Genomic DNA, 27,861 nt, shown 5'->3' on the forward strand with positions numbered 1-27,861 from the left:
CCTGTAGTTTTCTTTCTTCATGACGTCTTTGTCTGGTTTTGCTATCAGGGTGATGGTGGCCTCGTAGAATGAGTTTGGGAGTGTTCCTCCCTCTGCTATATTTTGGAAGAGTTTAGGAAGGATAGGTGTTAACTCTTCTCTAAATGTTTGATAGAATTTGCCTGTGAAGCCATCTGGTCCTGGGCTTTTGTTTGTTGGAAGATTTTTAATCACAGTCTCAATTTCAGTGCTTGTGATTGGTCTGTTTATATTTTCTATTTCTTCCTGGTTCAGTCTCAGAAGGTTGTGCTTTTCTAAGAATTTGTCCATTTCTTCCAGGTTGTCCATTTTATTGGCATATAGTTGCTTGTAGTAATCTCTCATGATCTTTTGTATTTCTGTTGTGTCAGTTGTTACTTCTCCTTTTTCATTTCTAATTCTATTGATTTGATTTGACCCTTCACCCGTTTTTTCTTGATGAGTCTGGCTAATGGTTTATCAATTTTGTTTATGTTCTCAAAGAACCAGCTTTTAGTTTTATTGATCTTTGCTATCGTTTCCTTCATTTCTTTTTCATTTATTTCTGATCTGAACTTTATGATTTCTTTCCTTCTGCTAACTTTGGGGGGTTTTTGTTCTTCTTTCTCTAATTTCTTTAGGTGTAAGGTTAGGTTGTTTATTTGAGATGTTTCTTGTTTCTTGAGGTAGGATTGTATTGCTATAAACTTCCCTCTTAGAACTGCTTTTGCTGCATCCCATAGATATTGGGTGGTCGTGTTTTCATTGTCATTTGTTTCTAGGTATTTTTTTATTTCCTCTTTGATTTCTTCAGTGATCTCTTGGTTATTAAGTAGTGTATTGTTTAGCCTCCATGTGTTTATATGTTTTACAGATTTTTTTCCTGTAATTGATATCGAGTCTCATAGCATTGTGGTTGGAAAAGATACTTGATACGATTTCAGTTTTTTTGTTGTTTTTTTTTTGCAGTACGCGGGCCTCTCACTGTTGTGGCCTCTCCCATCACGGAGCACATGCTCCGGACGCACAGGCTCAGCGGCCATGGCTCACGGGCCCAGCCGCTCCACGGCACGTGGGATCTTCCCAGAGCGGGGCACGAGCCCGTGTCCCCTGCATCAGCAGGTGGACTCTCAACCACTGTGCCACAAGGGAAGCCCACGATTTCAGTTTTCTTAAATTTACGTAGGCTTGATTTGTGACCCAAGATGTGATGTAGCTTGGAGAGTGTTCCGTGACCACTTGAGAAGAAAGTGTATTCTGTTATTTTTGGATGGAATGTCCTATAAATGTCAGTTAAGTCCATCTTGTTTAATGTATCATTTAAAGCTTGTGTTTCCTTATTTATTTTCATTTTGGATGATCTGTCCATTGGTGAAAGTGGGGTGTTAAAGTGCCCTACTATTATTGTGTTACTGTCGATTTCCCCTTTTATGCTGTTAGCATTTGCTTTATGTATTGAGGTGCTCCTATGTTGGGTGCATAAATATTTACAATTGTTGTATCTTATTCTTGGATTGATCCTTTGATCGTTATGTAGTGTCTTTCTTTGTCTCTTGGAATAGTCTTTATTTTAAAGTCTATTTTGTCTGATATGAGAATTGCTACTTACTCCAGCTTTCTTTTGATTTCCTTTTGCATGGAATATCTTTTTCCATCCCCTCGCTTTCAGTCTGTATGTGTCCCTAGGTCTGAAGTGGGTCTCTTGTAGACAGCATATATACGGGTCTTGTTTTTGTATCCATTCAGCCAGTCTGTGTTTTTGGTGGGAGCATTTAATCCATTTACATTTAAGGTAATTATCAATATGTATGTTCCTATTACTATTTTCTTAATTGTTTTGGGTTTGCTATTGTAGATCTTTTCCTTGTCTTGTGTTTCCTGCCTAGAGAAGTTCCTTTAGCATTTGTTGTAAAGCTGGTTTGGTGGTGCTGAATTCTCTTAGCTTTTGCTTGACTGTAACGGTTTTAATTTCTCTGTCAAATATGAATGAGATCGTTGCTGGGTAGAGTAATCTTGATTGTTGGTTTTTCCCTTTCATCAGTTTAAATATGTCCTGCCACTCCCTTCTGGCTTGCAGAGTTTCTGCTGAAAGATCAGCTGTTAACCTTATGGGGATTCCCTTGTATGTTATTTGTTGTTTTTCCCTTGCTGCTTTTAATATTTTTTCTTTGTATTTAATTTTTGATAGTTTGATTAATATGTGTCTTGGGGCTTCCCTGGTGGCGCAGTGGTTGAGAGTCCGCCTGCCGATGCAGGGGACGCGGGTTCGTGCCCCGGTCTGGGAGGATCCCATGTGCCGTGGAACGGCTGGGCCCGTGAGCCATGGCCGCTGGGCCTGCGCGTCCGGAGCCTGGGCTCTGCAGCGGGAGAGGCCACAGCAGTGAGAGGCCCTCGTACCGCAAAAAAAAAAAAAAAAAATGTGTCTTGGCGTGTTTCTCCTTGAATTTATCCTGTATGGGACTCTCTATGCTTCCTGGACTTGATTGACTATTTCCTTTCCCATATAGGGAAGTTTTCAACTATAATCTCTTCAAATATTTTCTCAGTCCCTTTCTTTTTCTCTTCTTCTTCTGGAACCCCTATAATTCGAATGTTGGTGCATTTAATGTTGTCCCAGAGGTCTCTAAGAGTGTCCTCAATTCTTTTCATTCTTTTTTCTTTATTCTGCTCTACGGTAGTTATTTCTACTATTTTATCTTCCAGGTCACTTATCCGTTCTTCTGCCTCAGTTATTTTGCTATTGATTCCTTCTAGAGAATTTTAATTTCATTTATTGTGTTGTTCATCCTTGTGTGTTTGCTCTTTAGTTCTTCTAGGTCCTTGTTAAACGTTTCTTGTATTTTCTCCATGGTATTTCCAAGATTTTGGATCATCTTTACTGTCATTACTCTGAATTCTTTTTCAGGTAGACTGCCTATTTCCTCTTCATTTGTTAGGTCTGGTGGGTTTTTACCTTGCTTCTTCATCTGCTGTGTGTTTTTCTGTCTTCTCATTTTGCTTAACTTACTGTGTTTGGGGTCTCCTTTTCGCAGGCTGCAGGTTCATAGTTCCCGTTGTTTTTGGTGTCTGTCCCCAGTGGCTAAGGTTGGTTCAGTGGGTTGTGTAGGCTTCCTGGTGGAGGGGACTGGTGCCTGTGTTCTGATGGATGAGGCTGGGTCTTGTCTTTCTAGTGGGCAGGACTGCGTCCGGTGGTGTGTTTTGAGGTGGCTGTGACCTTATTATGATTTTAGGCAGCCTCTTTGGTAATGGGTGGGGTTGTGTTCCTGTCTTGCTAGTTGTTTGGCATAGGGTGTCCAGCGCTGTAGCTTGCTGGTTATTGAGTGGAGCTGGATCTTAGCATTGAGATGGAGATCTCTGGGAGAGTTTTCGCCGTTTCATATTACATGGAGCTGGGAGGTCTCTGGTGGACCAATGTCCTGAAGTTGGCTCTCCCACCTCAGGGGCACAGGCCTGACACCCGGCCAGAGCACCAAGACCCTCTCAGTCACAAGGCTTTTGGGAAGTCTGAGGTCTTCTGCCAGCCTTCAGTAGGAGTTCTCTAGGAGCTGTTCCACATGTAGATATATTTCTTATGTATTTGTGGGGAGGAGGGTGATCTCCACGTCTTACTCCTCTGCCATCTTGAAGGTCTCCCCGCTAAGGTACTTTTCAAAACATAAACCACTCCTTTGAGGAAAGAAGTTGGTTTTCATTGACCCAGTAGGTAATTTTCTTTGTTCACTTGCTTAATTTATTCTAATCACTCTCAGACACAGTGACCCACTACAGTGAAAGTCAGGAAACCTGGTTCCATCTGCCACTTGCTGATCATGAGTCACTGGGGAAAGTGCTAGACCTCTCTGAGCTGAATATTTATTTTCCCTCGAAACTCTGGAACTCCACACTCCAGAGGCCCTCCTTTCGATGTGCTGCCTCTCCCCTTCTGCGCAGGTCCTAAGAAGAAAAAATTTTTTAAAAATTTTATTGAAGTTTAATTGACTTATAAGGTCATGTTTCAAATGTATAGCCCAGTGATTCAGTTATATATATATGTGTATATATATATATACATATATATATATAAAATCTTTTTCAGATTCTCAGAAACGTTTACTTTTTTTTTTTTTTTTTGCGGTACGCAGGCCTCTCACTGTTGTGGCCTCTCCCGTTGTGGAGCACAGGCTCCGGACGCGCAGGCTCAGCGGCCATGGCTCATGGGCCCAGCCACTCCACGGCATGTGGGATCTTCCCGGACCGGGGCACGAACCCGTGTCCCCTGCATCGGCAGGCGGACTCCCAACCACTGCGCCACCAGGGAAGCCCAGCCCTACTATTTTTTAATCATAGTTTGAGTTGATTGAGTTGATTGAGTTGATTGATTGAGTTGATCTTTGAGTTTTTGATGCAAGTACAATCTTTAGCCTTCATTTTATGAAGGATTTTCAGAAGTGGAGACTTTTATGATTGCTGGAACACTCATGTCTCTGCTTAAGACTGCTGATAAACAACTGGGTGTTTCTTATTTTCTCACTTTCCTCTTATAATATTCATTCATTGTATATTCATTAAGCATCTACCATATGCTAAGTATAGTGCTTGGTGTTAGAGATATAGTGATGAGCAAATGGAGACACTCAGAGCTCACAGACTAGTGAGGAAGTTAAAGATAGAACCAGGCAATTGCATAGCACTTGGTCCCTCTGGGAACACTTAACCCCAACCTGGAAGTTCAGTGAGGGTTTCCAAGAGAAGTTGACACAGAAGCTGAAATCTGAAGGATGAGTTAGAAGTGATCCAATTGAAAGGATCAAAGCAAAGTATTCCAGTTAGAGGAAACAGAAAAAGAACAAGACATGTTTGGGTAACCATGAAGCCTTCAACATGAAAGAAAAGAGATGAAGCTGAAGATACAAAGATTGGCTCAGTGTCTTAACTGGGGACAGAACTGCCCTTAGGGTGTTTGGAAATTGTTGGGGGGCACATTTTGAGTTGGCACAATAGCTGAGAAGTCTTAAGGTCATCTGTTCCTACCCTGTAGAAGTGGGGTTTTTTGGGTTTTTTGTTTGTTTGTTTCGCTGCATTGGGGCTTCATTGCTGTGTGTGGGCTTTCTCTAGTTGCGGTGAGCAGGGGGCTATTCTTTGTTGTGGTGTGCGGGCTTCTCATTGCAGTGACCTCTCTTGTTGCGGAGCACAGGCTCTAGGCACGCGGGCTCAGTAGTTGTGGCTTATAGGCTCTGGAGTGCAGGCTCAGTAGTTGTGACACACAGGCTTAGTTGCTCCACAGCATGTGGGATCTTCCTGGACCAGGGCTCATACCTGTGTCCCCTGCATTGGCAGGCAGATTCTTAACCACTGCGCCACCAGGGAAGCCCCCATTTTTCAATTGGATTGTTTTTTTGCTGTTAAGTTGTATGAGTTCTTTATATATTTTGGATGTTAGCCACTTATCAGATATATGATTTGCAAATATTTTCTCCCATTCAGAAAGTTGCCTTTTGGGAATTTCCTGGTGGTGCAGTGGTTAGGACTCTGCACTTTCACTGCCAGGGCCTGGGTTCGATGCCTAGTTGGGGAACTAGGATCCTGCATGCCATGTGGTATGGCCAAATTAAAAGAATAAAGGGTTGCCTTTTCATTTTGCTGATGGTTTATTTTGCTGTGCAGAAGCTTTTTAGTTTGATTTAGTTCCACTTTTTTACACTTTTGTTGCTTTTGCTTTTGTAGTCAGATTCAAAAACTCATCACCAAGACCTGTGTCAAGGAGCTTACTGCCTGTGTTTTCTTCTAGAAGTATTATGGTTTCAGGTCTTACATTCAAGTCATTAATTCATTTTGAATTAATTTTTGTGTGTGGTATAAGATAGTGGCCCAGTTTTATTCTTTTGCATATGGCTGTCCAGTTTTCCCAACACCATTTATTGGCGAGACTGTCCTTTCCCCATTGTATGTTCTTGCCTTCTTTGTCATAAATTAATTGACCACAGATGCATGGGTTTATTTCTGGTTTCTCTATTCTTTATTTTATTTTATTTTTTTTTTGCCGCGCCACATGGCATGCGGGATCTTAGTTCCCTGACCAGGGATCAAACCAGTTCCCCCTGCAGTGGAAGCACAGAATCCTAACCACTGGACCACCAGGGAATTCCCTGGGCTCTCTGTTCTGTTCCCTTGATCTATGTATCTTTTTATGCAGATATCATATTGCTTTAATAACTATAGCTTTGTAATAGAGTTTGAAATCAGGGAGCATGGTGACTCTAACTTTGTTCTTCTTTGTCAAGGTTGCTTTGGCTATTGGGGATCTTTAATGGTTCCATATAAAATTTGGGATTGTTTGCTTTACTTTTGTGAAAAATGCCACTGGAATTTTGATAGAGACTGCATTGAATCTGTAAATTGCTTTAGGTAGTATGGACATTTTAATAATATTGGTTCTTCCAACCTTGAGCACAGAGTATCTTTCCATTTATTTGTGTCTTCTTCAATATCATTCATTAATGTCTTATAGTTCTTGTTTAAATTTATTCCTAGGTATTTTACTCTTTTTGATGCAATGGTAAATGGGAATGTTTTCTTAATTTCTCTCTGAGAGTTCATTATTAGTGTATAGAAATGCACCGATTTTTGTGTATTGATTTTGTATTTTGCAACTTTACTGAATTTGTTATTAGGTCCAACAGTTTTTTGATAGAGTCTTTAGGGTTTTCTGTATATAATATGTGTCAGTGGCAGTTTTAGTTCTTCCTTTCCAATTTGAATACCTTTTATTTCTTTTTCTTGCCTAATTGCTCTGGCTAGGACTTCCAGTACTATGTTGAATAAAGTGGTGGGAGTAGGCATCCTTGTCGTGTTCCTGATCTTAGAGGAAAAGCTTTCAGCTTTTCACCGTTGAGTATGGTGTTAGCTGTGGGCTTGACATATGTGGCTTTTATTATGTTGAGGTAGTCCCTCTATACCCATTTTGTTGAGAGTTTTTGTCATAAATGGATGTTGAATTTTGTCAGATGCTTTTTCTTCATGTATGGAAATAATCATATGATTTTTATCCTTCCTTTTGTTAATGTGATATATCACATTGACTGATTTGCAAATGTTGAACCATCCTTGCATCCCTGGAGTAAATCCCACTGATCATGGTGTGTGATTCTTTTGATGTACTGTTGAATTTAAGTTGTGTCTTTATATATGCCCTTGGCTTTCATCACTGGCTACTGTACTTAAAATGATATTGAGAAGTCACCCAAGTGTCATATGAGAAATCTTTCAGAATTGAGTGTTAATGAAAAAACCTTCTTTCTTCTGAAGAAACTGATATACTTATTCCTCTATATTAATAAAAAATATGTAGCTGAGCATATTTTCCTGACCGGGAGCTCAGGGACAAATTTTGAAGAGTTGATGAAATGACTATATTGACCTTTCTGCCTTATTTTTAGGTCTTCTATTTAAAGTTTATACTTCTGGGGCTTCCCTGGCGGTCCAGTGGTTAAGACTTCACCTTCCAATGCTGGGGGTGTGGATTCGATCCCTGGTCGGAGAGCTAATATCCCACATGCCTAGTGGCAAAAAAAAACATAAAACAGAAGCAATATTGTAACAAATTCAATAAAGACTTTTAAAATGGTCCACATCAAAAAAATCTAAAAAAATAAAGTTGATACTTCTGTTGTATATGCTTTTTGTTAAAAATTTCTCCATAGTCTTTATAGAAAGAAGCAAGACATAATTAATTAACAAACACACTGTAAACTTAGGGTGGGAATTTGGTTTGATTCCACCCTACTAGCCATTTGAATAATCATTATTATGATTTCATGTCAGTCTCATAAAGTGCCTTTTGTATTATTTCTTTTTTTTTTTTGTATTATTTCTTATTTTGTACTTTTTAATGTCTTCTTTCAGAATGGGTTCCACCTCAACCAGAATATTTCTATCAACCTACAGGAAATGAAAAGGCACCAAAAATTGTAGGAGAAGAAAAAGGCACAGTTGTCTATCAGTTAGATTCAGGTATTGTCATCACACTGAACAGTGAGTGATTAATCATGACCAAATTACAATAAATATATTTTCTATAATAAAAGTGATTTTCAAAAAGTCATATTTTAGTGATGAAGAAACTGTCTTTTCCAGACCAACCTGAGTGGGAGCCCTGAAATTCATGACCAATCAGTTTTAAATTTTCAATCGTTTTTTTAAAATGTTATTATGTTTTCTTAATAGTTCTGAGTCCTTTTTATAGCTTCTTCCTTGTTATTCCCCTTCCTGAAAATCAAATGTTGGATCTTTGGGTAATTTGCTCTTCTTTTCTCCACCTCCTGAACCATAGTGAGTATTTTGTAGTATGTGCATATGACTGTCATTTACTCTGTGGTTTCCTGCATTAATTTGCAGGCATCCTAGCGGTAGAATTTCTGTCTTTTATAAAAATGTTCAGGACACTGTACCCAACAACAAAATACACATTCTTTTCAAGGGCACATGGTAAATTCCCCAGGATATACCATATACTAGGTTGTAAAGCGAGTCTTAATACATTTAAAAGGATTGAAGTCGTACAAAATATATTGTCTGATCACAGCAAAATTAAATTAGAAATCAACAACAGAATGAAATCTGGGAAATCTACAAATATTTGCAAATTGAACAACACATTTCTAAGTAACCCATGGGTTAAAGAAATCATAAGAGTTCAAAAATATGTTCAACTGAGTGAAAATAAAACAACATATCAAAATTTATGAGATGCAGCCAAAGCACTGCAAGGTAAATTTATGGCTTTAAATGCCTGTATTTAAAAGGAAGAAAGATCTCAAATCAATTACATAAGCTTCCATCTTAATAAATTAGAAAAATAAGAGCAAACTACATCCAAAGTGAGCAGAAGGAAGAAAATAATAAAGATAAAAACAGAAATCAGGGCTTCCCTGGTGGTGCAGTGGTTGAGAGTCCGCCTGCCGATGCAGGGGACACGGGTTCGTGCCCCGGTCCGGGAGGATCCCACATGCCGCGGAGTGGCTGGGCTCAGGGCCGCTGAGCCTGCGCGTCTGGAGCCCGTGCTCCGCAACGGGAGAGGCCACAGCAGTGAAAGGCCCGTGTACCGCAAAAACAAAACAAAATAAAACAAAAACAGAAATCAGTGAAATAGAAAAGTAATACAGAAAATCAAACCAAAAGTTGGTCCTTTGGAAACATTAACAAAATTGACAGAACTTTAGCCAGATCAACCAAGAAAAAAGGAGAGGAGACACAAATTATAGAAATCAGGAATGCAAGGGGACACAAGCATCAACTCTACAGAAATCAAAACAATTACAAGGTAATGCTATTAATGACTTTATGTCAGCAAATTAAACAACATAGATGAACAGGAGAAATTGCTAGAAAAACATATCAAAACTGATTCAGGAAGAAATTCAGATTATGACAAAGAAATTGAATTAGTAATTTAAAATCTTCCTGCAAAGAAATCCCTGGGCCAGATGGCTTAACAGGATTTGTTTGAATTGTACCAAACATTTAAAGATGAAATAGCACTAATGCTTCAAAACTTTGAAAACAGAGGAGGAGGAGGAAACACTTCCCAGCTCTTCTTATGAAGCCAGTATTCAAAGCCAGACAAAGACATCACAAGAAAACTATAGATTGGTGTTCCTCATGAACATAAATGCAAAAATCCTCAAACAAATACCAGCAAACCAAATTAAACAGCATATGGAAATGATTATATACCATGACCAAGGGAGATTTGTTCCAGGAATCCAAGGGTGGTTCAACATAAGAAGATTGATGTGACACAGCACATTAATACAACAAAGGGAAAAAAAACACAGTCATCTCAATCAATGCAGAAAAAGCATTTGACAAAATCAGGCCTTTCATGATAAGAACATTCTGAAAACTAGAAATAGGAGAGAATTTCCTCCGTTTAGTAAAGGGTATTTATGGAAAGGATGAATCAACTTCAAACCCACTAAAACAGCTATAACAGCAATACAGACAATAACAAGTGCTGGGGAGGATGTGAAACAGATGGTAATAGTAACCTTTAAGGCAGAAAAGATATATCATGTTAAAGAGAAGTAAGCTAATAGATAGTAATGATCAGAAAAGAAATCTATTTTATTGGAGGAGGAACATGTACCAAGTATAATTAGTAGAAATGGGATGTGTTAAGTCAGTGAAATCAGGGGAGGTTTTTATAGAAAAAAACTGTAATAGGAAGGAGGGACTGCAATGTGTTTACATTCCTACAGCTAGAAAAATAAAATGAGCCAGTTTTAGCAGAGAGGACCCATCTGAGATGTGGTTACACATGCTCCGCTCCCAGTTGCCTTGATTTTGAGCTCTTGTTACTATTTTGGCAAAAGCTGGTGAGGTAGAAAAGGTGAAGCAACTCATAGTCTACCTAGCTCCACTTTATGGAATGTCTGAGGAGGAGCTTGGGAGACTTTAAACTCAGATCATAAGTCAGTAGACTTGGGTTATAAATAGTATGGGATATATTGCTCCTGCAACCTCAAGAAATTCTTGGATATTATAAGCCTGTTTCACCTCTCGTTGACTTTGCTGTAGTCATTTTCAATAAATCAGATGACCATGAATCGCCACCGCTTCATCTCTTCTATCCAGACATATTTCTACAAAGGAGGAAACCCTGGGATTGAGAGATCATTCTCCTGATATGGCAGCTTTTGAGAATTGTCCCTATTGTCCTGTTACTACACATTTGTGGCAGCTGTCTTGATCTTCTTGTCCTTTGGATTCATCAAGGAGAGTTGAGCCCACACTGTTGGAGGAATGAAGAAACAGAAAACTGAGAAGATGGGGCTCTGGGGAGAATCTGGGAGTTTGTTAGCTTAGGAGACCTAGAGCAACCACTTGCTGTAAGGATATTGAGGGGAAAATAAGAAAGATGTTTTGTTATTGAAAAATGTTACTGTGGGCTATGAGTTGGATCATTTTTTTTGTTTTGTTTTGTTTTTTTAAATTTATTTTATTTTATTTACTTTTGGCTGTGTTGGGTCTTCGTTGCTGTGCGTGGGCTTTCTCTAGTTGCGGCAAGCAGAGGCTACTCTTTGTTGCGGTGCGCAGGCTTCTCATTGCGGTGGCCTCTCCCGTTGCGGAGAGGCCCTGCCCTAGACATGCAGGCTTCAGTCGCTGTGGCTCGCGGGCTCAGTAGATGTGGCGCATGGGCTTAGTTGCTCCACGGCATGCGGGATCCTCCCGGACCAGGGCTCGAACCCGTATCCCCTGCATTGGCAGGTGGATTCCCAACCACTGCACCATCAGGGAAGCCCCTGGATCGTTTTTAAGTTACCTTAAAGACTAAAGAAAATATTGAAATTCCTATATTAATGACATCTGGTTGCCGATCTGTACTTTGATTGTGGTTCCATGCAGAGATCGAATAACATGGGTCCCCAACTCTTAAATGGATTTACTTGTACTCCTGCTGCTGCTTCTGTTTTTACTTCCTCTGTGCTTTCACTCCTTTTTATGCTCGCTTTCTCCTTTGCTTTCATTTATAATCCAAATATTTATTCTCTAAATCTCCAGTGGCAAGGTTGCGTATAGAAGCAAAAGTCACCATAATGTGAATATACTTACTAATGAACTGACTACTTATAAAATCAGACCCCATACATGTTTCTATTTGTTTAATTCTCGTATCTATCCTGCCCGATGGTCAGCATCTTTGCTGGTATCAGTCACTTGTTGATGGTGGATATTGTTAACATCTGACAACATAATGCAAGTACAGTAAAAAATTAATTGCAAACTGAAATTATCCTGGGACTTCCCCAGTGGCATAGTAGTTAAGACTCCATGCTCCCAATGCTGGGGGGCTGAGTTCGATCCCTGGTCAGGGAACTAGATCCCACGTGCATGCCGCAACTGAGAGTTCGCATGTCACAACTAAGGAGCCTGCGTGCCTCAACTATGGAGCCAGTGAGCCACAACTAAGGAGCCCACAAGCTGCAACTAAGGAATCCGCCTGCCACAACTAAGACCCAGTGCAACCAAATAAATAAATAAATGTTTTTAATAGTGAAATAATCCTTACAAGAGATGCAGGATTGTATGAAGTTGATGAATGTTAAAGAATTGCTTGCACCACTTCAAAGCCATTGACAACTGAGAATCTAGAAATTTTTTTCAGTTAACAGTTAAAGAGAACATCAACAAAAGATGACAAAATAGATTCTTCTGAACACAACTGATAAGAACAGTGTGGTACAAAGAGAGTCCTTGGGAGAACCGTGGGTCCTAAAAGAGTTTTGCAAAAGTAACTGCAAAAAATCAAAGGTGTCACATGGCATTCTCACTGAATTTGTCTGAAAAATTGTAAGCCCACCAAAAAAAAAAAAAAAATTAACAATTGATTCTTTGTTATTCCAAGGATTAGAAAGAGGTTGTGATTATAATCTAAATTTTCCTAAATAAAATAATATAAATTGTGTAATGTTTTTTGTTTTAGCTCAGTGTTAAAGAAAAAGTTTCAATCATAACCTTTTCTTTTCACTAATTACTATGATATTTTGTTTCCCCTTTTAGACAAATTGCAGTCGTGCCAGTTCTTCTCACGCTTCTATTTTTGTTATATTTAAATCTGGAATGATATACCAAACAATGACATGGAGTGTACTTTATTTTCTCTCTTTTTTTTTCCCCCTTTATCTTCTTTTTAAATTAATAAATAGGTGCTATTTGGCTTTTTGTTTGTTCTTGTAGAATAAAACTGCAAATGTTTTCCGGTGCTCCACTTAGAATGTAATTTTTTGCCAGCATCCTTTTAAATTAGAGTTTAAATGGGTATAAGCAGTATTTGAGTTGCCAAGGGTAACCAGGTAGCAAAAGGAAGTCCTCTAAACTACTTAAAGGTCTTCAAATATATACATTTTTAAAACTTAAAAGTCTCAGCAAGGACAATTGAAAATTTAAATACTCATTGTTCTTAAGCTAGAATAGTGCTGAACACAAAGGGGTTCAATTAATATTTGCTGGATAGATGGATTCTGAGTGAAACTTGGACTGAGTATGTCTGTCTCATCTGCAGTGCCCACCGAAGATTCCTATTTCACCAGTTCCAGAGTGGGAGGCAAACCAGGCATTATCAAGGAACTGGCAGTCACGTTGCAAGGACCAGAAGATGATACTCTACTGTTTGAATCAAGGTTTGAGAGTGGGAACCTGCAGAAAGCTACTAGAGTGTGAGTAACAAAGAGGAATTTCCCAAAGGGATGATGACTGAAGTGACTGAGAAGTGTCTTCAGGAATCATGTTAGCGATCAGGAGTGTTTTTGTGAAAGAGAAAAGTGATAAGAGGTAATTGTGAGGACGATGAAGAAGAATGGAATCATTGTGACTCATACTTTTCAGAATGAAAATTTATCTAAATTATTTTTTCTACTTCTAAAAGAAATTAGTGCGCGTTTGAAATTTGCATTGTTGACCTGAAATAAACAGACTGTCAGATATTTCTCCAGCAAAGATGCGTTTATTCAGGATTGGCAGAGAACTGCAATTCAGGGTCTGCAACCACGGGGGATGCCACATGCAAGTCCCACACTACAAGAGAGGGAGAACACTTTCACTGAGAGGAGAAGGAAGTTGGGAGGGCTCCAGTAAACAAAGGGTCCGTGGCTTTTCATTGGCTGAGTCCTTGCCAGGAAGGAAAAGGAGTCTTTTTTTCTTCCTGTTGGGCTCTGCTATCATTGCAGGGCATGAGAGCTCCCTCTTCTGGTCTCCCAACTCTATTTAATTGGGTTTCTGGTTATTAATTTTTTACAGTCTCAATAAAAATACCATAAAAGTTGCAGTTCTATAATCATACCTCCTGGATGCAGCAACTGTTTATAGTTTTGTGTATATGCATTAATTTTCTCTCTCTCTCTCTCTCTCTATAATATGTAATATACACAAATTATATATTTTTAAAAATAGGAAAGTGGTATACATACTGTTTTACCTGTTGCTTTTTTCCACTTAATAAAATTTAAATATTTTTCTATGGCCATATCACAGATATTCATATTGTCCTATTGTATGGATACTCCATACCTTATTTACCTTGTCCCCAACTGATGGGAAATTAAGATGTTTACAATATTTTGCTTAATGAATTAATACCCTTATGCATTTTTTTTTTTTTTTGGTCGCACTGTGCAGCTTGCGGGATCTTAGCTCCCCGACCAGGGATCGAATCCATGCTCCCTGCAGTGGAAGCGCAGAGTCCTAACCACTGGACCACCAGGGAATTCTCTGCATTTATATTTTTAAGTATTTGTGGTTTTATGAGATAAACTCTAGAAATAAAATTGTTGGTTCAGGGTTTGATCACTTCAGTACCGCTAGTTTTTGCCCATTTGCCCTCCCAATGTGATTTCAGTCCCCATCAACTGTGTGTGAGAGTGCCTGGTTCGCAGCACTGGAATGTTGATGAGATGGAGGGGGAAAGGGCATCCTATTTTGATTTGTACTTCATTAATTATGCATGTGGGTGAATATCTTTCCATGCTTTTTGGCATTTGTATTTTGTCTTCTGCAAGTTCAACAAGGTGAAAGCATTCCAGAGATGCCCCCTCATCTTCAAATAAGTGAGAATCAGATATAAAAATAGCACAGAGGGCTTACAGGTCTCCTCTACAGTGATGATGTCCAGGATGTAGCTAACAGCCAACATGGGGCTCTGGCTTCACTACTGTTCAGTGTATTAAAGAGAAATGTGTTGAAGTGGTTAGAAACTGCTATTGGATACTCTCAAAAGATACCAAGAAGCTCACAGTGCTCCCAGAAATGCTGTGCAGCAGTGTAAGTTTTGAGATTCTTCCTGTCCCACTCCGAATAAACTTTCTTTTCCCAAGTTCCTTCTAGCCTAATATGTGAGTTGGAAAACTAGGGAAATAAGAAAATAAATGTGTGATGTAGCAGGCTTTTCTGTTGTAATAAGATCTGTTTTTACCAGAGGGAAACAATGTTTGTTTTTTGAGGGGCGTGTGGAGTTATAGAGATATTCTTCTGTGTTCTCTATTACAGAAACACCTATGAGTATGAACTCACCTTGCGAACTGACCTCTACACGAATAAGCACACTCAGTGGTTTTATTTTCGAGTTCAGAACACCAGAAAAGATGTCACCTATCGCTTCACCATCGTCAACCTCCTGAAACCCAAGAGCCTTTATACTATAGGGATGAAGCCACTCATGTATTCCCAATTGGATGCCAGCACCCACAGCATTGGCTGGAGGAGAGAAGGAAATGAAATCAGGTACTATAGGAGCAACACGGATGATGGGCAGCAGCGCTTTTACTGTCTCACATGGACCATTCAGTTTCCACATGACCAGGACACTTGCTTCTTTGCACACTTCTACCCATATACGTACTCTGACTTGCAGTGCTTCCTCCTGTCAGTGGCAAACAGCCCCGTCCAATCTCAGTTCTGCAAACTCCGAACTTTATGCAGGAGCCTTGCAGGAAACATCATCTACCTGCTCACCATCACCAACCCAGCCCGGACCCCTCAAGAGGCAGCTGCAAAGAAAGCTGTGGTCTTGACTGCCAGAGTGCACCCTGGGGAAAGTAATGGCTCTTGGATTATGAAAGGCTTTTTGGACTTCATCCTTAGCAATTCCCCAGATGCCCAGCTCCTCAGAGATATCTTTATCTTCAAAGTGGTTCCCATGTTAAATCCAGACGGAGTGATCGTGGGGAATTATCGTTGTTCATTGGCTGGAAGGGACTTGAACAGGCATTATAAAACTATTCTGGAGGAGTCTTTTCCTTGTATCTGGCACACCAGGAACATGATCAAGAGGTGAGGCCTTTATCTATTGGTCTTACTCTGAACGCTGTCAGCACTATCTGATGGCATGAGATCTCTTCTCATGGCATAGGAATCGGGTATAGCTTTGTGGACAGTCTTCAACGTTCTCTTTGCAGCCACTTGGGTTTGTTCATTTTCAAACTTTAAATCATGTCTTATCTTTGGGTTGAAACTGAACATGCGAGATTTCAGCTAGAAGCATTTCACTTATAAGTGAAATGATTGAATGGAAAAGGTCAAAGTCAAGGAGTTCATAGGTCTTCATGATGAGACGTGTGTAACAGTAATAATAATAGTAGTACCTAACAATTAGTGAGTGCTTATGTACGACAGGCAGTATTACACATGACCCATTTAATCTTCACATTCACCCTGTGAGGTAGGCACAATCAATATCCCCATCTTGTATATAATGAGGAAATTAAGGCCCAGAAAGTTTAAGAAACTTGCCCAAAGTCATAGAGCTAGTTCTCTGGTTGCAGAGTCTGAATGCCTTATTACCATCTTATATTGCCTCTTATGAAGAATGAATAATAATGGGACTTCCCTGGTGGCTCAGTGGTTGGGAGTCCGCCTGCCAATGCAGGGGACATGGGTTCGAGCCCTGGTCCGGGAAGATCCCACATGCCGTGGGGTACAACTACTGAGCCTGCGCTCTAGAGCCCGTGAGCCACAACTACTGAAGCCCATGCGCCTAGAGCCCATGCTCCACAACAAGAGAAGCCACTGCAGTGAGAAGCCTGATCACCGCAACAAAGAGCAGCCCCCACTCGCCACACCTAGAAAAGCCCGCGTGCAGCAACAAAGACCCAATGCAGCCAAAAATAAATAAATAAATTTATTTTTTTTAAAAAAAAGAATAATAAATCAATCTGAATTTTCCAAGCGTATATAAAAGCAGTTGAAGCCTATGATAGAATAGCACCCGCCTTAAAGGAGCTTCCATTTTGCTGGGCATGCAACTGCAGCAGATATGAATATGTGAACGCACGCACCTTGTCACCATATCTGTGTGAATGGCTGAGAGTTGTGTTGGGTTGGTAGGCAAAATGGCTAAGAGCATATATTGGAGTCAGGCAGGCCTGGGTTTGAGACCTGGTTTTACTACTGGCTGGTTCTGTGACCATGGAAGTGATTTAACCTCTCTGTGCTTCAGCTTTCTTATCTGTAGAATGGGGATAATAATACCTGTGCTGGGTGGTTACTGTGAGGATTCAATGAGATAATCCATGTAATCTGTTTAGCACAGTACCCTGCACATTGTAAATGTGGGGCATTATTGTTACCACCACCGTCATCATGGAGAAGGTGTTTGGAGGTGTCCTGGTAATCAGGAAACAAAGAAGAGCTGAGTCTTAAAGGAACTAGCCCCGGAATGTCAGAAACCAAGGCTTTCTTTGGTTCTTTCCCCTCTGTACCTCTCTCTCTCTTTCCACAGTTCTGCACCAGAGTGGGCTTTCCTTTAGTAGATTTTCTCCTCTTTCTTGTCAGCTTATGCAAGGCCTACCCATCTCCCCTTTCCACATCCCCTTTTCCATCAAGTTCCTCTGGCTGGCAGAGGCAAGGAGTGCTGGTGACATGTTTCCAGCAGGGGCTGAGGTTGGGCCTAGGGTCCTTTGAAGGTCATTAGGGGCTGAAATTTTCTTAGGAGGGAAAGTATCAACAGACATCCTTAAGGAAGAGACTCCAAAGGATCCTTGATCATGCTCATGCCCTGTATATCCATTGAGTTCTTTGTTTGCCTCCCCCACCCCCAACAGACTTCTTGAAGAAAGGGAGGTTCTCTTGTATTGTGATATCCACGGCCACAGCCGTAAGAGTAATATCTTCCTGTACGGCTGTAATAACAATGATCACAAGTTCTGGCTTCACGAGCGAGTCTTTCCTTTAATGTTAAGCAAAAATGCTCCGGATAAGGTAAGCATGTAAGGTAATTTTCTGTCCATTGACTAAGGGGGAAGGATAACTCATTGCTTCCTATATGCAGTGTTTGATTTGCCACTTTTCTCTCTCAATTATCTTGGGTAAATCCCAGCTACCTGGACTTCAAGAATTTAGAAACGTGTGGCTTTAAGAATTACTCTGTGTCCGATGAAAAGATAAGTAAAATGTAGCGTATCCACACGATGGAATGTTACTTGGCAGCAAGAAGAATTAAGTACTGGTGTGCTAGGACACGGATGAACCTTGAAAACATTACACTAAGCGAAAGAAGCTAGACACAAAAAGCCACGCATATGATTCCCTTCTATGAAATGGTCAGAAGAGGCAAATCTATAGAGACAGAAAGTGGGTTAATGATTGCCTAGGGCTGATGCGGGGAGGATGGCATGGGGAGTGACTGCTAATGAGGGGTACTGGGTTTCTTTTCGGGGTGATGAAAATGTTCTAAACTTAGGTTGTGGTAATGGTCGCACAACTCTGTGAATGTCTTTAAATCACTGAATTGTGTGCTTTAAATGTGTGAATTTTATGGTATGTGAATTGTATCTCAATAAAGATGATTTTTTTAATTGCTCTAGGCACAGGTTCAAACTGTTAGTGGTAGAATTCTCTATCATCTTTCATCCTGTGTTTGGCAGTGGAAGAAGGGACTGAAGGACAAATGCTAATATTGCTAATAGCAAAATGCTAATATTATATGAGTCTCCACAGAAACGTTTATGTAATACAAGATCACAAATAACTGCAAGATATTAAAGGGCTAATAAAAACAACTTAAAAGCCTTTAATAGTTGGCTGAGTAACAGCTCTGTGACAGTTGTATCTGCATTGATTTAGAAGCTGGTTTTCAACATCATAAATAAATTCACAAAATGTAACTGTCATTGGAAAGAAGAAATTAGGCTGGATTCAGAAAAGTATTTAAATGACAGTGTAAATTTTCTCACATAAAGATATAGGACAAATATTTTGTCTCTGCTACTCTTATCTGTAAAAACAAAGAAGAAAGAAAAAGGAAGCCTTTTTTCCTTCTGCCCTTTATCCCTCCCTCCCTTCTTTCCTTTCTTTTTCCTTTTCTTTTTTCAATCTTCCTGTTTTTTCCAGGGATCTCTTTTCTTCACATGACATCCCATCCGGAACCTAGCGTTTAAAACAATGAAAAGCAGCGCTGCGCTAGTTGAAGTGGGCGGAGGGAGGTCTCAGTACCCTGCCGTCCTGTGTCCTCAGTTCTTGCAGCAGGAGCGCCCTGGGGCTCCTCGGTAGAACCTCTGGATTTCAGAGAGCACAATTCAGAAATCACTGGTAGTGAGACGCCTTCCAACTCTAAAGCATTTTCAGCAGGACAGGATAGGTTGGGATAGTTGCAAAGTATATGTTTACAGACTCCAAGTGAGGAAAGAGAATTGGGGCGGTCATGAAAGACAGTGGAGGATATTGAACTCCAAGCCAGAAACGTTAGTGAAGAGCAGCAGAAGAGCTCTAGGCAGAGGCTGTAGGGGCGGGGCACACACAGCTCATAGAAAGAGGGCAAATGCAGCTAGACCCAAGGGTTCAAGTTGGGGAGGGGTAGAAAATAAACCTTAGAAAGGCTGGCTACTGCCTTGCATGCTAAAGTAAGCCAGCATTCCCAAACAGGCCCTCAAGGAACCCTAGTCCTGCAAAATGTCCCTGGGGAAGGTGGCGAAGGAAAGGAAGCGTTCATGAGCAATGAAAATCAGAATATACTCTCTCCCGTTTGGAGGGTCAGCGTTCACAACAACATATTAAATGCTCTAAGTCCCACAGAGGAGACCTGTTTGGTCTTGTTAAACCTTCTCCCTGACCAACAGAACTCATTTTTTTCCTCTGTTACATCTAGTAACATCTCTTAGAATTAGTATGTTATGGAACATACGTTAGGAAGTAACATATAGAACCCAAGGGAACCATTTTTTTAATTCATATTAGTGAATTTAGACATCTTAACGTTTGCCAATTTATAATTAACAGAGGGCTTGGATTTCTCTTTAGTTCTCTTTCCATAGTTGTAATTTTAAAGTCCAAAAGTGCAAAGAAGGAACAGGACGAGTCGTGATGTGGCGGATGGGGATCCTAAACAGCTATACCATGGAGTCTACCTTTGGTGGGTCCACCCTGGGTAAGCTCTCTTTTGTATATCATAAGCCGGCATGGCAAGGGGATGCCAAGCAAAGCACTGGGGAGATGAAATCTCCTTGAATGTTGGGGAAATAATTGACCTAGAAGATTTTCTTGTCTGTGCCTTAATGTTAAATTTGAGAACCCAAAATATGAGTGTGAAACGTAATACCTGATGGGGCAGTATAGCATAGTTGTTGCTCAGGCCCTGGAAATCAGGCAGGTCTGGGTTTGAATTTCCGTTTACTGGCAATAATAATAGTACCTGCATTATAGGCACTACTTAATGAGGCAGTGCATGTAAAGCACTTGACATAGTGCCTACCACAGAGTAAAGCCTCAGTAACTGTAGCCATCATGATTGTAAACTTGTTCATTGTCAGAGATTCTCCTGAATCAAACTAAAACTAGAAGGAGAGAGACCCTGTCCAGAAGCGTAATATTCTAGAATCATAGGTGGTGTTTCTAACGAGATATTCCTAAATGAGATTTGCATTTGCTCATTAAGATTTAATAAGAAGTGTTATGGATTTTTTCCGCAGGCAATAAAAGAGACACTCACTTTACCCTTGAGGATCTAAAATCCCTGGGTTATCATGTCTGTGACACCCTTCTGGATTTCTGTGATCCTGACAGAACCAAGGTAAAAATGGGGTTTCAAGAAATATGGTGATGTGACTGTGATCGTTTTCACGTGGGTCCGAAGTCAGCCCAGTGGGATTACAGGCAATCTTTATTTTCCTCTTAATATTTTTCTGAAGTTTTTCTAATCAAAGAAAATAAGAAAGCCCCCAGCCTGCAGTCTCAGCAAACAATAAGACCTCATACTTCCCCAAGAACAGAGGCAATGGTGCCACCTTCCCTTCAGCACACCTCTCCCTCGCTTCTAGGCTTAGCGTGGCAGCACCAATTCTTACTTCCCTTCCTCCTATTTCAGAAAATCAGGTGTCCTTTCTCTTCTCCAAAACTATCCCTGTCCTTCAAGCACTTGCCAACCTCCCCTGTGGCCTCCCTGAGGTCTTGCCTCAGTAACCTCCTCTCTTTTCTGTGCCCTCAGTTTTCTCCTTTTCTTCTTCCCCTCAACTGCAGATGTTCTCAAGCTGCCCCCATCCTAAATACAAATGAAGGCTTCCTTTAGCCTTGTTGCTCCAGGAGATTATTTCTATTTCGCATCACCACTCGCCTTCTTAAAAGGGAGCGTGTACTCATGGTCTCTAACTCGTCTCTCATACCCCCTCTGAAATGTCGGCCCTGGGAACACATGACATGCACCACTCTGGATGCAACTGTTCAATTAAAAAATACTTAAAAGACACTCTGACCTCAACATAGGGCCTGTTAAATCAGATTTGCCATAGGCCAAATTCTGAACAACCCCATTCTAACTTTCCCTACTCAAAAAAATAAAATAAATCTGACCTTTGCATTGTTCAAGAAGTGTATTATTGGCTTTAGCCAGGGAAAAGTGACTAAAGCAGTGTTCACTGATATTCTGCCCTAAAAATGCTGCTGTCTGTTCTTACAGCTCATGTAACTTATTGTTAACATGTCCTTAGTAGCAGAGGTTACAGCTTACTCATCTTTATGTCCCCAGCAATAAATAAAGTGCCTTTCAGCGTATACTTAGTAAATATCTGATGAATAACTAAATGAATAATCAAAAATAGTTCTTTTTTTCACTTCCATAGTTCATGCAGTGTCTAGCAGAGCTTAAAGAGCTCTTACAACAGGAGATCCATAAGAAATTCAAAGAACTTGGACAAGATATGGATTTAGAAGGAAGCTGGAGTGACATCTCTTTGTCTGACATTGAATCCAGGTAACAAACTTCATTTCAAAGAAAAACCGTAGGGGTTCTATATATATATATTTTAATTGTCTTGCCTGCTCTGTTGTTTTGTTGGTTTTGAACCTCAGGTGCAAAATATTGAATAAATCATGGCACCCTTAAATGCACTTCATTCCTTCAACAACTATGTATTGAGTGCCTGATCTTTGACAGCCTCTCTTCTAGGCTCTAGAAAGCGTTAGGGAGATGGGCAGGCGGTTTGTGTAGGGCGTCGTAGGCAATTGTGAAGCCTTTGTCTTTTACTTCAAGGGAGATGGAAATCCTTTGGAAGGTTTTAAGTACCCAAGTATCGTGACCTGACTTAGGTTTTACTGGGGCTGCTATGTGGAAAAGAGATTGTAAAGAGGAAAGGTCTAAGCAGGACACTCATTAGGAGGCTCTTGCAATAATACAGAAGAAGGGTGATGGTGCTTAGGGGTGTAGCAGTGTTTGGGGGTGTGGGAATTGGTTGGATTCTAGATATATTTTGAAGTTTCACACATTAAGATTTGCTTATGGATTGGATATCGGGTATGAGAGAAAGAGAGAATGACTCTATAATTGGTTGGATGGAGTTGCCTTTAACTGAGCTGGGGAAGATGAAGTGGGTGGAGAAGGTTAGGGGGGTGATGAAGATCAGGAATCTAGTGTTGGGCATGTTGAGTTTGAGGTGTCTAGTAGATGTCTAAATGGAGATATGGAATAAGCAGTTGGATATATGAGTCTGGAGTTCAGTGTAGAGAGGTCTGATGGAGAGAGTCATGGATAGATGATATTTAAACCTTAAGTGTGGCAGATATCCCAAGGGAGTAAGTGCAGGTAGAGTAGAAAAGAGGGCTGAGTCTGAGCTGGGTACCATAGCTGTAAGAGGTTAAAGAGACCATGAGGAGCCAGCGAATAAGACTAGGAAGGGACCAGCACGGCCAAAAGAAAACCAGGAGAGTGATTCTTTTAAAGTAAATCAGATCGTGTCATTCCTCTGTTTAAAACACCTCAGTGGCTTCACCACTTCACTCAGATACAAAGTCAAGGACCCTACAGTGGCCTACAAGGCTATAGGATCTAGCCATCTGCTACCTCTGTGACCTCCACCCTCACCCTCTTACACACTGCTACAGCTACACTGGCCTCCCCGCTCTACCTCAGGGCCCTTGCACTGTCAGTTCCAACTGCTCTCCCCCAGATATTCACAATGCTAATTCCTTCACCCCCTTCAAGTCTTTGCTTAAGCGCCAGCTTTTTCAGTGTGGCCTCTACCCTCATTACTCTAATATTGCAGCTTGCTCCCCTGCCTTCACCCTCCTGCCATTCCTCAACCCCTTTACATGCTCTGCTTTTTTCCATAGCATTTTACCACCTTCTGTATCATTTGTCATTCTATATAACTTATGTCTTTGTTGTGTCTGTTATTTATTGCCTGTCTCCCCCTACTAGGGTGTACGTTCCACAAGGTCAGAGATCTTTGTTTTGTTCATCTCTGTATCTCATTTACTTAGAACAGTACCTGGCACACAGGGAGAGCTCAATAAATATTTGTTGAATTCATTTAGTATGTAGGATCTCGGGCCCACTCTAATAGTCTCCACAGCTATTTTAGGAAGCCCCCAGGTAGGGGGTGGTTATTTCACAGGTATGCCAGAACACCTGCTACTCGAGCTTACCGCCCCAGCTGTCCCCAATCAGAAGGTTTCTGGTCAGGGCATGGCGGCCTTCTGCTAGAGACTGCACTGTAGTCTGTGGTAGAAAGTGGGAAGGGGATGGCTCGCCCACCCACTCTATGTAGCACATTGATTCTGGGTCCTAAAGTAGTTCTGCTGGCTGAGTCTCCCAAATGTCTCTTTAGGAACCTTGAACCAGACCAGCAGCCCAGGTAGGGTGTCCCATTCACCACGTCGCCTCTTCCACTCTCCCAGAATCCTTTGCCTAACTCTCCAGGACCACTGCATCAAACCCTCTTCACTTTCAGCCTCAAAAACAAAATGCCCCCCCGCATATCAAGTCATACATATAGGGCCCAGGGGGACCAACTCAGAAGCATCCTGACTGCATTCTGACAGGCTCAGCAGGGATACTCTGAGGCATTTAGTTAAGAGTTATTGAAACCAATCTGCCAACCTCTGCACCAGCCTCCATGGGGCTCCTCCTATCCATTCACACGGTTACACAGAAAAGCAGACTTGTGTGCAAGCCCAGTTTGAGTTTGCTCTGTCTGTGTGCACATACATGATTTTCGACATCATCTGGGGTATACTGCATCTAATGTTTTTTATCCCATTTGTTAAAGTTTTCTATTACCTCCGAAAGGGACTTCAGAGGCTATTATCTAGTGGCCTCAAAGGCTCCTCCTCAGACTGGAAAAGCCTTGTGAGAACAGGGAGTTGGGAATTAGATCAGAGAAGAGAGGGCTTTCTTCCTGCTGCCTTGCTGTGGGGCTCCTCATTGTGCACTGATGGGAGGGCGGGGGGGCCTGAGCAGAATGAAAGTGCTGAGCAAAAGAGTGGTTTGAAGTGCTGTCTTTTCCCAGGAGATTTGAGTTTTGTGCCTAAGACGTTTTTTCATATACGGAGGACGTGTCATAGAGCGCAGCTTTCAGTTCTAGCCAACCACACCCCAGGAAAGGGGAAAATATAATGACACAGAAGCAAAGGACATGATGAAGGAAGAAAGGGTGGATTATCTGTGTCTTCATTCCTCCTAGCCTTTGAAGAAAAGGGGAGGAGACAGTTTGTGGGGAGGACTTTAGATCAATCTAGATGTGCTCCAAAACTTTTGAAGGGGGAATTGGGGTGATAAAAGTAATACTCCTAATCTCTGACCTACAGATTCTTTGTTATTAAATATATCTATTTGCGTATTCAACACATTTTTGAAGAGTACCCAGTCAGATCCTTGCTCTCTGAACTGGTAGTGCCTAGACAGGTATGAACGAGACAAAGCCCCTGCTTTCAGACAAATCCCAGTCCCCTGCTGTTTTCCAAGGCCGCTCATTAAGAACCCTACAGTCTCTCACAATCACTGCCAAGGGCAGCTTTGCCCATCCGGCCAGTGTTTATTTTGCCACTTGGTTCATCTCTGTTTCCTGTGCACTGCCTGGCATGCAGTAGGTGTTCAGAATGAATGAATGGATATGCTTATCAAGAATTCTTAGTAATTGAAACACAGACAATGAGGGCAAATAGCAGACTAGGTGTCCTAATCCCATGCTGCTGGTCTGCTAGGCGTTTTACATCCTAGACATTAATAACAGGTATTTCCCTTTTTCCTTTCCTTTTGGAAACAGCACCAGTGGTTCTGACAGCTCCTTCTCAGATGGTCTCCCTGTTCACCTACTGAACACAGCAGATGAGGTAAGATTATAGAGACTCTTGCACCCAGAAAGTAGCAGCCTAAAGAAAGCATGACACTACTGGATAATTTGGAAGAATTTTCAACTATCCCAAGATCTGCAGAAAATATAGCAGTAACATCCTAACTGGTTACCCTGCCCTGGAGTCTTTCATTTTGTCCTTTATAACTTTCTTTTTTAAATCTAGGGGGGAAACATGCGAGAACTCCATATTTATTCCAAAATTAATTAAAAGTGGGGAAAAAAAGTTTAACTAAAAGTGAAACCCACGTTAAGAGATAGAGGTTGTTAGAAATGACCCAGAATTTCCCTGGTGGCGCCGTGGTTAAGAATCTACCTGCCAATGCAGGGGACACGGGTTCGATCCCTGGTCTGGGAAGATCCCATATGCTGGGGAGCAACTAAGCCCCTGCGCCACAACTACTGAGCCCGTGTGCCACAACTACTGAAGCCTGCTGCCTAGAGCCCGTGCTGTACAACAAGAGAAGCCACCATAATGAGAAGCCCGCGCACCGCAACGAAGAGTAGCCCCTGCTCGCCACAACTAGAGAAAGCCTGCGCACACGCAGCAACAAAGACCCAACGCAACCAAAAATAAATAAATAAAATATAAACAAAATTTTTAAAAAAAATGACCCATACTTTTTTTTAAAAATAAATTTATTTATTTATTTTTGGCTGCACAGGGGCTTTTCTCTAGTTGCAGCGAGCGGGGGCGCCTCTTCGTTGCAGTGTGCGGGCTTCTCATTACGGTGGCTTCTCGTTGTACAGCACGGGCTCTAGGCACGCGAGCTTCAGTAGTTGTGGCACGCGGGCTCAGTAGTTGTGGCTCACGGGCTCTAGAGCACAGTAGTCGTGGCACACGGGCTGAGTTGTTCCACGGCATGTAGGATCTTCCCAGACCAGGGCTCAAACCTGTGTCCCCTGCCCTGGGAGGCAAATTGTTAACCACTGCGCCACCAGGGGAGTCCCACAAATGAGCCATACTTTTTAAAAAATGTTTGTTTACATGGTCTTAGGTAGTTTTTTTATATTTCCATATATTAAGTAATTTTTCTTCTGCCCCATCTATTAACAGACTTGTTTTTCACATAGATGGTATAAGAGCTTTAGAAACAGCAAAATGTTTGTTGTGGTTCACTGGGCACCTGATTTCCTAGTTGCATTAAGAAGTATCTTCATCATAGGGTGAGTTTAAGGCTGTGTCAGAAGGAACCAGCCATATCAGACTGGACCCTACAGTTTCTTCAGCTGGATTTACAGCAGCATCAGTATAAGCTTCACCACACCATAGGTACCTGGAAAATTAGTCCTGAGCTTCATTTGCTTAATTATTGAAGCCACCCTATGGTCACAACCAAACTTTATCTGTTAAGCACACATCTAATAATCAGTATTATCTGTACCTGCCAATATTGCCATAAGTAATGTGCTTTCAAATTTTATATCACAGATATTTGTTTATTGGTATAGGTGCCCCTTTGGCAGTATATCTATAATAGGGGGATCTCGACAGTGTTAAGTGGGGAGGGGTCTCTGGTAATGAGGTAACTGAACTGTTTTTTGATTCTCCAAACCAACAACAGTTCAACACTGTGAGGGCACACATACTGGGTTAGCCATTGCGTCTTGAGTGTTGTGTGAAAAGAGTGCTACATGTGGGTGGGCGTACCACTGGAATCCTCAATGGCTAATTTCTCTGTACTTTCTGGAATAGTTGAATCAGAAGAAGAAGATGTATAAGAAGAAAAAAAGGAAGCCACTTCAGTCTAGGAAACAGCGAAACAAACAGTATCAGAAAAGTAATTTGATGCAGGAGACAAAGTTAACAGAAGATGCCCCAGTAAGAAAGCTCTGTTGCCTACTTCTACTGTCCAGTTAGAGTTTTCTACAGAGGGAGCAGGACAAAGAGTTAAGGTTTACTCTAAACCAGAAAGGGAATGGGAAATGGGGCAGGGGGAAGTTTTCTATTTGGATTTCAGAACTCTCCCATGGGTCCTCTGGATATCCCTAAGCAGATTTCAGCTTAGCGCACTAATCCTCCACTACACTCTAGCATAGCAAGTCTGGGTTTCCAAGTCTGGATTTCCAGAGGAAGGAGCTGGTAATGGAAAAGTGGTGGCTAGAACTAGACCAGAGATTCCAGGTGGCTGAGAATTCAGGCCTGGTCCAGGCTAAGGACACTTGGATACCTCCTTCCTGCCTGCCACGCCCACACCATACCCCCTGCTTTCTAAAGATGAAAACGCTTTCAGAGGTGGGAGTTTTACTCTTGGGTGAATTGGGTCAATTATGAGTTGATTAATTGTAATAGAGCAACTGAAAAATATTCTCTTTGCAATCCTTCTAGGAAGGGGCAGGGTTTGCTTCTACTCTGCCAAAGCAGCCTGCTTTTTTCAAAAATTCAGAGAATACCAGTTCTTCAATGATGAAAAATGAAAAACCAAGGTTGAATGAGGTAGTATTTTTGCTTGACCTTTGCTTTTTTTACTCACTCATGGAAAATTTATTAAAAGCCTTTTTTTTGGTAGTATGGTTAAAGTGTACAACATGATGATTTGAGAGAGAGATATATATATATACACACATTGAGAAAGGATTGTCACTGTTTAGTTAATTAACACAACCTTCACCTCAAACAAATATTCACTTTTTTTTTTTTTTTTTTTTTGCTGAGAACTCTTAAGTCCTCCTCTGTTAGCAAATTTAACTTATACAACACAGTACTGTCAACTATAGGCACCATTCTATACATGGTAATCTTCACACCTCATTCATTTCGTAACTGAAAGTTTGTATC

The 27,861-nt window shown here is 41.1% G+C and overlaps 1 protein-coding gene across 5 annotated transcripts in view; it reads left to right on the top strand.

The window, feature by feature from the left end:
- Positions 1–27,861, top strand: part of AGBL2 (AGBL carboxypeptidase 2) — a 43,391-nt gene that overhangs the window by 11,455 nt on the left and 4,075 nt on the right. For 4 of the 5 annotated variants that reach the window (XM_033412833.2, XM_033412871.2, XM_033412842.2 and 1 more), the window contains 10 exons: positions 7,879–7,986; positions 13,037–13,190; positions 15,016–15,798; positions 17,568–17,724; positions 19,762–19,888; positions 20,430–20,530; positions 21,576–21,706; positions 24,996–25,062; positions 26,779–26,904; positions 27,412–27,519. In XM_033412833.2, coding sequence (XP_033268724.1) covers positions 7,879–7,986; positions 13,037–13,190; positions 15,016–15,798; positions 17,568–17,724; positions 19,762–19,888; positions 20,430–20,530; positions 21,576–21,706; positions 24,996–25,062; positions 26,779–26,904; positions 27,412–27,519 — 1,862 coding nt within the window. Of the gene's footprint in view, positions 1–7,878; positions 7,987–13,036; positions 13,191–15,015; positions 15,799–17,567; positions 17,725–19,761; positions 19,889–20,429; positions 20,531–21,575; positions 21,707–24,995; positions 25,063–26,778; positions 27,319–27,411; positions 27,520–27,861 lie in introns of those variants that run through there. The other variant, XR_004479056.2, reaches the window with a different exon arrangement.

The sequence above is a fragment of the Orcinus orca genome, chromosome 8 (assembly GCF_937001465.1).
Source record: "Orcinus orca chromosome 8, mOrcOrc1.1, whole genome shotgun sequence".
NCBI classification, from domain to species: domain Eukaryota; kingdom Metazoa; phylum Chordata; class Mammalia; order Artiodactyla; family Delphinidae; genus Orcinus; species Orcinus orca.